The following is a 15,898-nucleotide window of genomic DNA, read 5'->3' on the forward strand; positions in this document are numbered from 1 at the left end:
CCAAACGTCTTTTGTCGATCGTCGTTGCCCATACTTCAATTTATTTAAACGACATCTTTTCCTAAACCAGTTCATGAATTTTTACAAAACTTCATAGGAATATTAATTAAGTGGTCTTCTACAAAAGTGATATCAATGGTTATAACTAATCTGATGCAAAAGTATGTTAAAGGAACTTACAATAGGCTTAAAATGATTGTTTAAACATCTTCTCATCTTCTCAAAAACAATAATGTCCAGAGCTTAGATATTTGACATGTAGGATTATCTTGTGGTTCTCTACGAAGTTATGCATATTGAGTAAAAATTGGACCCCCTTTGGGTCACTTAGTTGATATAGGTTTATTATAGAAAATATATAAAAGTCTTCCTTCTGTGATACTGCAACACATAAAGCTTTTGTATTCTGCATGTAGTCTTGCCTAGTATAAATCTAAAAGAATAAATTAATTAATGATCATGAGGTCTAAATGGCCACGCCCAGGAGTTCAGTTAGTTTACAAAAACTTTTGTTTTAAAATTCTCTCAAAATCGTCTCTAAAACTACTGTGGCAAAGTTTATTTTTTTACATGTATCATCCCCTTTGGTCTTGTACAAAGCTATATAAACCATGCTCATTTGGTCTTAATTGACACTGCCTCGGGATCATTTCATCACTTTAAATATGCTTACAAAATAAAACACATTTAATTAAGTCCTATTGTGTGAAATAACAATGTTAATAGGTTAGATATTTGTCATAAAGCATTTCGTACCAGATATGTAAAGTGTAAAATTGAAAAACTAACGTCAGGCTATTTACACTGCGAGTTGAAATTTCAGTTTTAAAATTTGACAATACATGATGAATCTATACATCCTAAGACATGAAATGTTGCAATACGTAAGATTTAAAAGATATAATGTTATCACAAACATGACCGGCTTTAATGTTGATTATAGCTTCTTTTCTTGACTGTTTATTTGAAGCAATAGAAAGAGTCAAATTACAATGTTTACTTTACACAATAATTTGAATAAAATAGACTTACGTTATCATCAAGAGAGCATGCCTTTGGTAAGCTTTCTTCTTTGACGTTGTTGTTATCATTCAGTGTATCTATAAAATCACTGTCTATCAAAGCAGTGAATCCTTTTGATTTAACACCTTTGAAGCTACCATCAGATATCTTACGACAAGATAAAAATTTACTGAAGTATTCAGCATTACAGATATGACAAAAAACATTGGCATACATTTTCCTATGTTGAAATGGCGACATAAGTCCACTTGTGCATAATGATACAATTTCACTCTTAGAAAGATTTGTTCCTTCGGGCATCTGAAATTCTAGAGACTCGGGGCATGTATCAGTGAGAGATGAATAGCATTTTGATAATTTTAAATCATCAATATTGCCAGAGTAATAAAAACTAATTTCGCACTTTTCAGGAATCGTATTCGTTTCAAGACCAATTACTGCATTGTTAACTTCCTCATCAAAGCAGTTTATGATAGCATTCCAACGTGTCCCGTCAGTGATTTTATTTGCTTTTGCACATTGCAAATTTTTATATATTTGTTTAGAGTTTGCCGAATAGACGGGATACAAGCTACTCCAGGGAGCTACATGTGTATCCCCACAAGACGTATTTAATATTTCACTTGAACTACCTAGATGTTCTTTACCAACAGACGATATCATTAAAAAGGACTGATAAAGATGTTTTTCATTCTCTTTTGGTTGTGGAAGCAAAGGGTACAGACAGGAACGCTCTATTTGAAAGTCACTTCTTTTATCAATGAGATTTGAGTGCAATGTTTCAGTAAAACAGCAGCCACCATTCATTGCGCAATCAGAATCACAAGAACATCCTGTTAAATATCAGAAACATAACATAAGTAAGGAACGTATTATTTTTAATGTGTGTGTGTGCGTGCATGCGTTTGTGTGTGTGCGTGTGTTTGCGTGTGCGTGTGTTTAAATTGATTTAGTATAATGTTGTTCTTCCGCCACAGTCACAGCTCCTTTAAATTTATATAATATCAAAATTAAACACATGAAAGGCAAACTATTTGTTACTTAGATCATTTATAAAATTTTAATTTTGTTCAATTTTTGCTAAGGATAAAGATTTAGGAATATCTGTCGTGTGTAGATAGTACTTAGGTTAAAAAACTCATCAAACGCATATGTCATTTCAGTATACATGTTAGTCATTCAACATCTATGGTACATCAATATTTAGATATGAAAACTTTCAATACCCTACCAAGCTTATCAACAAATTAACATTATCAACTTACCTTCACAACATGCATCTTTTGCAGCCGCTTTGATAGATGTATTATTCAAGCAGATGTTTACACCTGGACAAAATTCATGAATGAAATCTGGTAGGCGCTCATAAATCGGAGGAACAAAATGAGATAGGCATTGTCCCTCACTCAAGCAGGCAAGAATAATAAGAAATCGTTGAAGCATATCTATAGTAGACATAAAATAGTTGCAGTGACATTTTTCATATTATTACTAAAAAGCATATTAAAACATTTTTGCTCATTTTCTTGTCGGCATGATTTCAAGAATCATTAATAGCAGGGATGTTCACCTATGTAGTTAGAAGTGTGACGACTACCGCAATTACTAGTATCACAATGATCAGTAAAAGAAAAAGTTGGAATTTAATGAATATGGAAATCGTAGAGAAATAGCAAAACGATCATCTTGAAAAAAAACAACAGAAATACAGACATATTTCTAGTGAACCAGGTCATTGGCCTCATAACTCTGTCAAATTTGAACAAATAGCAATATTTATCAATTGGTTTATTACTTTTAAGTTGGTATTATCGCCATGTTTTAATTTTTAAAATTGTCCGAATTGTAATCTAGTTTGATAATGATTTCCAAATACGGTACTTAGTGAGTGCAGTGTTTTATCAACAGATTAATAAAGGAATGAAAAATAAAGGTAGAGAAATCCCAAAAAGATTTAATGGAAAACACCAAGAGATACAGACCTAGTCATATTGAACCTGGTCATGAACCTCATGTCTATTTGAAAAATAGCGTTATTTATATATTTGTTTATTATTAGTATTCTATTCATTTTAGAGGAAAATTACATAGATGTTTATTTGGAAGCCTTATTTTTGTATTTTCCTTCGTACGATCCTTAGTTTATAGAATGTAAACTGAACGTGTGACTAAATAAAACGAAATCTTAAATCATATGCTAACTACTTTGTCAAACATAGAATCTAAAGAAGTAATCTGACTCTCATACAAAAGACTAAATCACTTTAACTCTACTAAATACTACAAAAGAAAATAAATTGTTTAATATTTGGCCAATGTGTCCTTTTAAGAAACTAAAGAGGTATAAAAAATAATATTAAAAAAGAAAACCTTTGAGTCATAAAGATTAAAGCATTCCTTTGGAATAATATGCTTTGTTATTTTAAAACTGCACACGAACATTTATCACGTTTAATTATACATGTATATAGATAACTGTATAACAACTATGGTCAAGTTAATAAAGCGTTGGAAAAATCAAATGAACACTTATTACGTTTTAATAATATGTAAAATAACAAATGTAAAACACCTTGGAGGAATGGACAACGCGTCGGAATATTGATCCGCCACATTGGTAAAAACTCTACCGGGGATCCTTGAGCATGAACGGATTAGATAGTATTTTTATAATATAATAGCTATAGCTTCATACACAGTCGGATGAAAATAAATGAAATAATAAAATACCTTTCTTTCCTTCAGCACACAGTTTGGATGAAGCTCCTCCGTTTCAGACACTGACTTCCAGAATAATATTAATAACTTGAAATTTTGTATTTTAAATACCCGCTTGACTATGTCATTAGAAAAAAAATAAATATCATAATCACAGCTTTTAATGGTGTATAATATTTATTGATGTATAAATTTTATATTCCATGATCATTAAATAAATTGTATGTCAATTTTACCTATTTGGTACCATTTTTTAATTGGTTTTATTATATCACACTGATTATTGTCATAAAAATATTTTAAGTTTAGTAACGTTTCAACCATTCCCCCAAATTTATGTTCATTGTTATGAACGCTACAACATTATAATGACTTAAAATTGTTTAAAAAGAAGAAACAAAACGATTTATAATAATCGACGTTTTTTTGTCTATTTCTAAATACATATATCTTATCAAAGCGTCAAAATTTTCCCTTTGTGTGGTAATAATATGGTGGAATACTCGTGATGAGATGAAATAAATTTGCCCTCATTTTCTGTATAATCACCCTTTGGATATTTTTTTGTTTTACTTTTGAAAGTTGTCGCCATTTATAGAAAGCCACCAAGTCATTTCATTCGTTGCCTTATGTACACATCTGCATATGTACATTAATATAAACTCACCTTAAATCAGCATTAACTCTGACAAAACAAACTAGACACGGATAATTTACAATTCTTTACCTTAGGAAAGAGATAATTTAAAGTAATGTATTAAATTTGTGTGACACTAATATAATAGGCATGCAAACAAGAACAAGCATCAATTAGGATATATGAATCCGATGCCAAATGGCATCACGTTGGAGATATGGATAAAAGAAATGCCGGAATTAGATTCTGACCCGGTATCTGCTGTGGCCTGGATATAGGAACATGCCAATATCCGACCTTCATCGTAGATTTACTATTATAATGGTCATTTACCAATAATTGATAATAATAATTTTGGAAAACGACACAAAAGTTATTTTTACTAGGGTTGGTAACACAAACTCTAAAAACGTAAACAAACGTCTCACACGAATTCAAATAAACAAGAACAAAAAAAAACAGAAAAAAATGAAAAAAGTAAATCTGAACAAAAATGGGAGGAAAAATTTAGCATCAGTTTGAATTTGAAAGCAATAAGTAATTCATAATTTTTATGTTGCAATGACACTGAACTTCAAATTATCAACTTAAGTTTATCCATAGATATGTGGCAACAAATTCTTTTTTTACATAAAGTAAAATTTTAGAATCAACATTTTGTTCTTTTTGTTCCTCTGCCATTGAAGATTTTTTTTCACTTATTCTGGGAATGTCCGTGTGTACAACAGTATTGGAAGGAAGTGTTTAAAATGGGTAATACATATCGTTTCATTTCCTCCGTTACTGTTTACATACAATTTAAAATGATTTTTTATGCAAAAGAACCTCGGCAGAGCATCACAACCTGCCTTGGGGGGGGTAGGAAATCATTTATTTGCTGCTGGGAGACGTTGCTCCAGAGAGTTTCAATTTGTGGTGAAGTCATACTTTGAGAATTATTGAAATTGTAGTAGTAAGTAAGGTAATTGCTCTACGGCGGGCGTCTCTACTGGGGTTTTGCTTTATTTTATTTTAGTGTATTTGACCGCCAGGTTGGGGAAAATTGTTTTAGCACTTATAATATCCACTTTTGTACAGTGTACATGCCTAAATAGGTCAATGTCAATTTCATCTTTAAATAATTTATTTACCTCATTTAGTTTATATATAAATATTGCAAATTCCGGATTTTTATCAACCGATCGGGCTGGGAACATACAACGACCTGTAATTGAAACAAAATCCAACTAGTAAAATATCTTTTTACAAAATTAACAACAAGATATAACATAAATAAACATTCAAAGAGTTTAAGTTCAAAGTGGACATTTTGGCATTCAAGGCAGCCCCACTAAGGCACAAAGGCATATAATGATCAAACTTGAAATACTTGTAAATAAATTAACATATTTTTTTTGTGATTCCTAACTGCATTTCAGTGAAAAGCTATAAAATGTCTTCTTTATTTTCTAATAAAGATAAGTATTACTTTTCTTGACAGATAAAGGGAAACAACCCGTCACAAGAGAATGTTCCTAAACGGTAGTTCTCATTCTTTTCCATTGCAATACATTTGTCTTCATTTAAACTTGTTGGTTAACTGCTCCACCTAAAACATTTGATAAAGGCTACGAAAATAAAACACAAACAACAACAACAAACAACAAAGAAAAAAGAACAATTATTTACCGAATAATGTCAACAAGTGTAATGGATCAGAATTACTTTAAGTTTGATTGTGAAAGGTAATTCAAACACATTTTATCATAAATATCATAATTCTGTAATTGTTTTTTTTTTATATATAAAATGTCAAATGCATGAAACAGAAAGAAACTATTGTACGAAACAAAATCTTCTTTTGCCATATAAATCGTGATCATTTCTGTTGACAAAAATCTCTTTAGTTTTTTTATTCCGTTTGGAAAATTAAACACAATATCCATGATTTAGAATAATATATTAATATTAAACATTTATTACAATAAAATGTTATTTCCAGGCTTGTTTCTAGTTTTGGGGACCCTCTCACAAACGTATTACGCTTGTTTACTAGCAATGACGCTTGTATCAAAACTTAAAAACATTTTAAACATAAATAAAATATTGTAAGGTTTGACTGCAAATGTGTCTTTGAAAGCACCATTTCTTAATTTACATTAAAGATAAATATGTTCATTTTCAAATTAACTCTGAATTTAAAGGTTATTGATAATTTAACATAGGTCGCCATTTTTGGTGTCAATCCTAATGTATCTTATGCTTAAGATACGGTAAAAATCTACCACAGTTTAATTATCTTATGAAACCTGTTACAATTATTTTAGATTTTGGTGCATTTATAACATTTCCATTCTAAAATATAAAATAATTTCACATTTCACCTGGATTTCGCTGTATTTATTTTTTGCCAGTTATATGATAAAGGATATTGACTCCAAAAATGATTTCAAATTTTTGGCAAAAGAGGTAACTATTGTAAAACTCGGGAACTTTTTATGTTTAATTGAACTGACCAAATGATATTATGAAACTTTTTTATGTTTTGAAATTTACATTTTGCTCTGAATGGCTATGAATTTTATATGTTGATATGGAACATTTTGATGTTCGTAAATTATGTTTTCAGAAAATATTTTGTTGATGTATAATAATATTAAATATTTGTGTTCAGATTGTTGTAACAATGTTACTTTATAGTTTACCTCGCATGAGTTGGAGGTAAATCACTCAACCATTGCTGCTTCAACGTTTGAAGCAACTGACCACCGACCCAGAAGTTGTCAACAGTTCCTGAAATAAATCAGTCTTTTTTTAAATAGATATGCATTGATAAATCATGTATGTTATATGCATTTTACATAACCTATACCTGTCAGAATATGTAGTAGATGACACAATCTTAAAGTTATCGACGTGTCCAGAATTATAAACAAGGTTACGGGTATGTTAACAAATACTACCGTTGGTTTATTATTTATAACGCATGGTGGCTGACGCCAATCCATAATAGTCAACATTCCCTCACATAAAAAACTGTTTCAAGTTTAAAAAAGAATCTTTATAATTGTAGAGTAACACGCACTTTACATTCCCATTATCACGATTTTACAGATATGTTACTTCCACCTTTACATTATTCCCGTTGCGACTGAACAGGTGCATACTAGGAGTGTTCAAATATGGATGCAGCTGGATCAGTTTTTCAGAAGTGCTTAGCAAACAGTGCCAAAATAATTATCTCAATCTTCCAAAATACTCACCAAAATGTCATATCAATGTTTTAGTCTTGCAATTCAATTTTTAAATGCGTTTTCATAATCTTTCCGAAATAAACTGTTCCAACACTGGACAATAGCCGAACCGAGATTTTTTCCCGTTTGATATTTTCTGCAAGCAAGTTGTTTTGAGCCTCGGAGATAGGAAAAAGTCACAGGGAAAAGATCTGGCGATTAAGAGGGGTGAACAAGAACAACAACCTTTTCCTGTTTAAGATATTCTAGTACAATGGTCGCTTTGTGTGACGAAGGACAATGCCTTTGTAAAACTTTGCATTTAGATTTGCCCTTTGGTACGGCAATTTGAATAGCAGGACCTTAATTGCTTAAGAAAATTACATGCAAGACCTTTTTGACGCTCATTGTCCGTTTTGCTATGCAGGGTCTTTGACTTCCTTAGATTGCCCATATTTTGTTATGTATCTTTCGCTTCGGCTAATAAAAGTGAACCCACTTCTCATCGCCAGTGAAAGATCGATTGTTGTATTTAGGGATCTGTTTTAACACTTGTTTGGAGATTCTTACCCGAGCAGGTTTTGCTCTTTTGTAAGGAGATAGGGTATATATCTGGCACTTATCCTTCTTATTTTCAAATCACGTCTGAGAATTGTATGGGCGACGCATACAGAGATACCAACGCATTTAGCTATATACCTGGTTGTAAATCTAGCATCAATAGCAATCAAATCCTTTGCTTTCCCCTAAAACTTTTTTTGGCGAAGTTGCACTTTCCGACGGCGTGCATGATGTGCATCTTTTACTGAATCCTCATCACTTTTAAATTTCTTACACCACCGTGTGACAGATGAAAAAGAAAGTGCATTGTTTCCACAAACATGACATATTTCAGTAAATATGTCTTTCACCTGTATACCAAGAACACGGCAGTTCTTAATATAGGACTGTATTTGGTTAGTGAAAGGATAACTTTTCCTTTAGTAAACACAAGTAGATAGCGTTAATCGAGCTATTGTCAAAGCTAAATTGAACTGATTTTCTCATGTATTGTATCAAATGAGAGCTTACATAACCATCTATGCGAAACATGTACAAAGTTCGCGCAAAAACGTGGTTAAAAGCGAGATACTGGTCTAGATGCATTTATATTTGAACATCCTCATATATAAAGCGCATATGCATGTGACTTATAGGGAACACTTCCATCTTTAGATAAAAGTTATTATTATATTCATTTAATTCTTTTGTATTTTATAAGCATGTCGGCCTATAATGTTCAATAAATTAGCACATAATTATCATATAGTACCATATCTTACCAAGAACTGCTTCAAGATAATTTCTTAGTCGATCTTCGTCAGAATTTTCAGGGACGTATATTTGTCCACCCCTAGATTTACATACGTTCTAGAAAAAACATAAAATTGTGCACATCTTAAACTTTGGAAATTAAAGACATACAAATTAGGGTAATCGTTTACTTCATTTTTAAAATCACATCTTAAATGCCAAATAAGTTAATCGATGGGTAAGTTTGTATGATGTTCATGATATTATATCATGTTCTAAAATAAAAGCAGAAACAGTTACTGAAGAACATACAACATTAGAAATTAAAGTAAGTTTTGAGTGCTCAGTTTCATAAGGCATACCCAACTATACACAAAAATATGAATGTTTAGAACAACGTGTGAGAAAATGCAACCCTGTGATTTCTAGTTCCAACCACTTCCAACCACTGACACAAAAACAGTTCACTTCAACCCTAAAAACGGGACAGGTTCTATTAATCTATTTGCATTTGTGTTTTATCTGTCTTATTGACCTACTTTTGCATCGTTCCAAGACAATCGTGTTGTAAATACCGCCAGACAAGAAACGAAACATTTAAGATGGGTTGATGACGTCAAATCTGTGATAAAACATTTAAAATATTTCATAACGTCATTATGCGGTGGTCTAACTCCGATATTGTTTGGCTGTTATATGCCAGTAACATGCATTATCGGTAATAGCGCACAATGCATTATCTCATATAAAGCACATTTTGAAACAAGACAACAACACTTGAGACACGATGTCCCACTAGACCATGACAGTATTATCGTTACCTACTTTTACTGTTACTTAATCGTGATGATAACTGTATCATTATCTGGCACAAATAACATATATTTTGAATACAAAAAAGATCAACCTATAAACAAAATTTACAATCAAGCAAATATTCATGATAGACTAAATAAATCAGATTCAATAAGTTGTGAGGAAGAAATTTAAAATCTATATATTAGATTCAGAATACACTTTAGTTCTGCGCTCTTAAATATGACTTTCATCATCTGAAATAAAGAGATTAAATTTATATTTACCGAAACAGTGAGATGGATAACCAACTGGTGCAAACCCATTTTCACATGCATTGCATGTAGGCACATCATTTAAACATGTATGTGATATGCAATGCTGAATGCTTTGGTAACCTACCAAAGGTTCAAAAAAACATTTGATAAATTTTGATTTTAGTTAGATATCGCTACAAGATGAACAAAGAAAAAACAAATTGTCTGGAAAAGTGATAACCAAATGTGAGTAATAAGTATAAACGTTTATATGATTTTAAAACAGACCTGAACGTGTTGTAAATAAATAAATTGATGGTTGAATGAATGGATGCATGCATGAATGAATGAATCAATGAATGAATGCATAAATCAATCAATCAATTAAGCAATCAATAAATCAATCAAACAAACAAACAATCAATCAATCAATAACATCAGCAACAAAAAACTCTCACCAACACAGTCATATATATTAGTAGGACACGAAAACGAATTGTAAATTGTTATAAGGCAGTAATAGTAATTTTTATTGCTCTTAACAAAATTAAATAAAAAAATAAAAGTGCAAAAATATTAATTGTTATTTGACTGGTAACAAGTAAATATGAATAAATATAGTTCAAACCCTTTGACTGACAGACAAATCGAACTTTGGTTTCACAGGTCCCGTCATCAAAACCTATCAAATCCTTTTCATTTTGCCACAGTGCAAGGCATCTTTGATTTCCTCCGCCATTGTCAGGTTGCCCGGGAATCCAGAAGTTTGGACAGCAACGATGTCCGTTCACCCATTGATAAACACCATTGTGATCATTGTCATTAGCTCCTAGCCACATATATTTTGTATCTATATATTTTGAAATGGACAAATATGCATCAATATGTCATTAGGATATGATATGTAATATTTTCATCTTTACTGCACATATAAACGCGACAGTTTTCATTTATAGTGAGTATTTTTTTCATGTTTTACCTTCTCATTTTGTTGTTCCTGAACAAGGTGTTTTTCTTTAGTTGGAAGCATTTCATGTTGGTACCTAGCGACAGTAAGTTTCCAAAACTTGTCACAACATTAGTGACAAACATTATTTCAACATTTACTGATGCTATGCCTTGTATTGTTGTTCAATTTAAGTAACCTTTAGTCTATTTCAAAATTTAGTAACGGTATGTCGTAATTCGTCTTGTTGATCCTTATATTTTGATAAAAACAATGTATAATTTGACAAAGAAGTTATAATTTCATTTAAATAATAAGGTAATATGTTTTTAATACTTAATTTGACGTACATTTGATTTGAAAGTTATTACAAGCGTTACATTCGATTCTTTTTAAACTAAACTGTTTATTCAAAATGGATTAGTCATTTTTAATGCAACAACTTAATAGCACTGTTAACACTACTAAGTTAAAAGTAAATGAACGCACAATAACGGTTTTCAATATTATTTTAAACACATTGTAAACGATATATACTCTTTAGACTAAGCGAATCTCCTGCCAAAATAAACCGAGGCGTAAAGGTAATCGCCTAAATACAAGTCAAGGTAATTAAGAATAAAGGACAAAAGACTTAGATTTAGTTCCGCCCATTGTTTTCTCGTTTAGGGCACACACATTTTTTCAATTGGGGACCATACGCCGCTTTTCATGGAATTACACTACTGTGTCACATTGAAGGTTCCATGATATCGCCGTATGAACACATCTGCGGATTTTTCTAAATTCAAAATTGCACCATTTTTGTGTTTAAATGTTGAATTCTGCTTAAGCCGGTGCGAGGGGGCGTGGACGGTATTCTTTATTTGGTAAGTGTTTTTTTTAACAAAACATTAACGTTTTATCATCCTTTCCGATAAGTAAGTAATAACATGATACTATAAAGAATCATAACTAAAAAAACCTCTAACAAATCATTTGTAGAGTTGCTTCGCTTTATATTTTGATGATCATCTATCAACATATCTGTATATATAGAATTGAATTCAGTTTAAACACAAGATAGTTTAGTTCAATTGAGTGCGAGGTTTTACACTTAAAGTAAAACATTCGAATCCGTTTTTGAAACCATCCAGTACTCAATAAAAAAACGTTTCTATCCTAACAAGGTTTGTATCCACGTGGTCAGCATATCTGAAGTAATTTGTCCAACATGTTAATCACTCTGCTATGCTGCCACTTATAAAAATATAATTTTTTCTTCTAAGTTAACCCAATACTGATATACACCCCTTTTAACGCCTTTTTCATCCCCCCTTTTATTGTTGTCTCAATGGTGAAAAAATGCCTTATTTAGGCCCCAACACTTGTTTTTGTTTGAGAAACGGTGTTTAAAAAAGTGACCACTTTTTACGGCGCGGCCCCAAACCAAAATGGGGTGGCCAGGAGGGGGATGTGCCCCCTTTTGTTTGGAGGGTTTGAAGGGGGAAAATTTTGGAATTTAAAATGACGCCAGATCGATCATAAGGTTACGTGTAACCAACGCTGAAAAGCATTTGACTCTATCTCAATCAATTGAGAAGTTGCAGCACTTTGAAATCAATTTTGACGGAAAAAATAAACGCAAAATAGTGATTTTTTTGCAATTTTGAGATGTCCCCTCGTTGCTTTGGGAACAGGAAATTTAAACCTTGGCATGGTGTTACAAAGGCAATGGTCCAGTCAACATTTGTGCCAAGTCTGATTAATATTGAAGCAGTTTTTGTATAGTTTTATAGCAAATTGAAAGTAAAACTTACTCCGCTGGATTGCCATTGATTTTATTTTGTCGAATATTGAAGCCGAGTCTACAATTGCCAGATGGCCTCCATTCATATCATGACAAAACTTGTTGGCGTCAGACCAAGAATTGTTAGTTGCGATGTATTTGAAACATGAACCTTCTAAGAGGAATGCACCGTTAGAACAATCTTGAAAATACAAATAATTCAATTAATGCAATTTAAAAAATAATTTGAAACGTTTTGTATTAGAGAAAGAAAAAACTCAATGAATAAAGAAATGTTTCAGATACTTTGTGTAATAAATGATTAAATAAAACAATGTTTCAGATAATTTGTGTTACAAAAGATTATATAGAACAATGTTTCAGATAATTTGTGTTATTAAGGATTACAAAGAACAATTTTGTTTCGATAATTTGTGTAATTAAGGATCATAATAGAACAATGTTTTAGATACTTTGTGAAAAAAAGTATTCAATAGAACATTGCTTCAGATACTTTGTGTAATAAAGGATTAAATGTAACAATGTTTCAGATAATTTGGGTAATTAAGAATCAAAATAGAACAATGTTTTAGATACTTTGTGTAATTAAGGATCATAATAGAACAATGTTTTAGATACTTTGTAAAACAAAGTATTCATTAGAACAATGTTTCAGATACTTTGTGTAATAAAGGATTAAATGTAACAATGTTTCAGATAAGTTGGGTAATTAAGAATCAAAATAGAACAATGTTTTAGATACTTTGTGTAATTAAGGATCATAATAGAACAATGTTTTAGATACTTTGTGAAAAAAAGTATTCAATAGAACATTGTTTCAGATACTTTGTGTAATAAAGGATTATATGTAACAATGTTTCAGATAATTTGGGTAATTAAGAATCAAAATAGAACAATGTTTTAGATACTTTGTGTAATTAAGGATCATAATAGAACAATGTTTTAGATACTTTGTGTAATAAAGGATTAAATGTAACGATGTTTCAGATATTTGTGTAATAAATAATTAAATGTTACAATGTTTCAGATAATTTGGGTAATTAAGGATCATAATAGAACAATGTTTCAGATACTTTGTGTAATAAAGGATTAAATGTAACGATGTTTCAGATAATTTGGGTAATTAAGGATCATAATATAACAATGTTTCAGATACTTTTTTGTAATTAAGGATCATAAAAGAACAATGTTTCAGATACTTTGTGTAATAAAGGATCAAATGAAACAATGTTTCAGATACTTTGTGAAATAAAGGATTCAATAGAACAATGTTTCAGAAACTTTGTGAAATAAGGAACAAATGAAACAATGTTTCAGAAATTTTTAAATTGCATAGTATAATGTTTTACTTGTTTTGTTTTCTATACGTATAGAACAATGATCTAAATGTTTTGACTGAAAATGAACTGATCAATTGTTTAGATGCACTTAACATGTGGTTGTTTCATAAAAGAAATAGTTAATTTATATGGATTGTTCACACTGAACAAAACAGTACATCGAGCGCATTTATTTTATTTACTGTACCATAAGAACAGTTGTTTTATAAAACACATAGAACGATAAATTGTTTGATAAATTGCATCAAAATTTTCCATTTCATACATTTATTGACATTAGCAAATATTATGTAAATACATTGTAAATATAATACAAACATTTAAACAGAATATATCAGATTGTATAAAATCACTTTTTATTTCACTTTTAAAATAAGGTTAACTATTTAGGTTCTTTATTTTGATAAAGCAACATGGAATGTGAACACACTCGTCTCTGCCCCTGGAGTCGATTTTTGTATGCCATAGTTTTACTTGTATTATGTCAATAACATAAGAAGTTATATTCTCGTCAGATAACAAATGTCATACAAAGATACGAATACGTTATTTGGTTTATAAAAAAAATGGTTTATAACAAATGTGTACTGAGTTTGTAAACTATTCATTGCAAACGATTATTTACATTTTATATTATGGCAAAAAATAGCAAATTCACCTGTTATATCTCTCACATTTCCTCCACAAACACAAAGCTTCATTATACATGTTAACATACATAATATTTGCCACATCTTCTTATGTTGTTTACATGGTTTAAAAGTTAACTGACATTTGACGTTCTTATCTGCAGACATTCTACATATTTGAACTATATATGTATATATGTATACAAAGAAGGTTAATTTACTTTAAATTAATTTTTTTAAACTATTATCTCGTTATTTACTTAGGTCATATTATGTATGTATTGCGTTTCATGTGTTATGCTTAAAAAATTAGCTACATTTTATATTATGCATTTTCAATAAAATATTAAACTAAATAAGTGACTTAATATTTGTTTTGAATTTTATTTTAAATTTCTATTTTTTATTTTCTATTTGTAAATACAAAATATAAAATATAGCTGATTTTTAGAGCATGACGAAACTTCCCCCCTAAAATAACTTGATTTAGTTAGGTATAAATTCATGTATGAAATTCAAAACAAATATTTTACCCACTTATTTAATTCAATATTTAATTGTAAATGCCTATTAAATATAGTTGAATTTTTATAGTTTGACACATGTTTCATTTATCAACAGATATAGCGACTTTTCAAGCTATGTTATATACATTGCATATAATATGTATCTGAACATTGAACGCGTTTTAAATTTTCAAAATATGTCATCCCGATATATGTATATGTTTCCTTAGGAACGGCACTGTATTACTTTTCTTCTACTATTGAAAGGAACAGTGTATGATTCGTTATGCTATTACATGTACTTTGACATACAAACGGTTTCCCCAATATAAATGGCAATACCATCATTGGGAGACAAAAGTAACGATTTTGATTGTTGCATGTTTATTTCATTTATCAAATGAATATCGATGTTTGTTTCTTTTTGAACTTGAGCTATTAATCGGTCCAATTATACCAATAACTAAAATGTAATATTTTAGTCGTGTCCAGTGCTCTGGAGAGTTACCGATATTCATTAATTTAAGACACAAGTGTTACTTGTCTGAAATAGTCCTTGTGCCAAATACCAACCTTTGTACATGTTTAAACAATGCTGTAAATGATGTTGTTATAATTTTGCTTTGGTATTATCAAACTATCTAAACTTTCTATGAACAATTGAATTAAGATCTATCAAACCTAGTCAATGTACTAATTTGCCTTATAGACTGAGTGTTACACTGCTTTCAAAACTATGAGTTTCTGAAACAA

At 30.5% G+C, this 15,898-nt stretch overlaps 1 protein-coding gene across 2 annotated transcripts; it reads right to left on the reverse strand.

Annotated features, from left to right (window-relative positions):
- Positions 1-5,483: 5,483 nt before the first annotated feature.
- Positions 5,484-14,817, reverse strand: LOC132714593 (brevican core protein-like). 2 transcript variants are annotated; one of them, XM_060697486.1, is made up of 9 exons: positions 14,669-14,817; positions 12,681-12,851; positions 10,564-10,785; positions 9,966-10,076; positions 9,423-9,505; positions 8,913-9,000; positions 7,063-7,150; positions 5,847-5,966; positions 5,484-5,582 (listed from the first exon to the last, which is right to left on the reverse strand). In XM_060697486.1, exons 1-8 carry the CDS (start codon positions 14,805-14,807, stop codon positions 5,954-5,956), a joined length of 915 nt encoding a protein of 304 aa, XP_060553469.1. In that variant the 5' UTR covers positions 14,808-14,817; the 3' UTR covers positions 5,484-5,582; positions 5,847-5,953. The 2 variants fall into 2 exon arrangements, with proteins under 2 accessions (XP_060553469.1, XP_060553478.1); XM_060697495.1 differs by lacking the exons at positions 8,913-9,000; positions 9,423-9,505.
- Positions 14,818-15,898: the final 1,081 nt, after the last annotated feature.

The sequence above is a fragment of the Ruditapes philippinarum genome, unplaced genomic scaffold (genome assembly GCF_026571515.1).
Source record: "Ruditapes philippinarum isolate M1 unplaced genomic scaffold, ASM2657151v2 ctg8256_1_1_1_1, whole genome shotgun sequence".
NCBI classification, from domain to species: domain Eukaryota; kingdom Metazoa; phylum Mollusca; class Bivalvia; order Venerida; family Veneridae; genus Ruditapes; species Ruditapes philippinarum.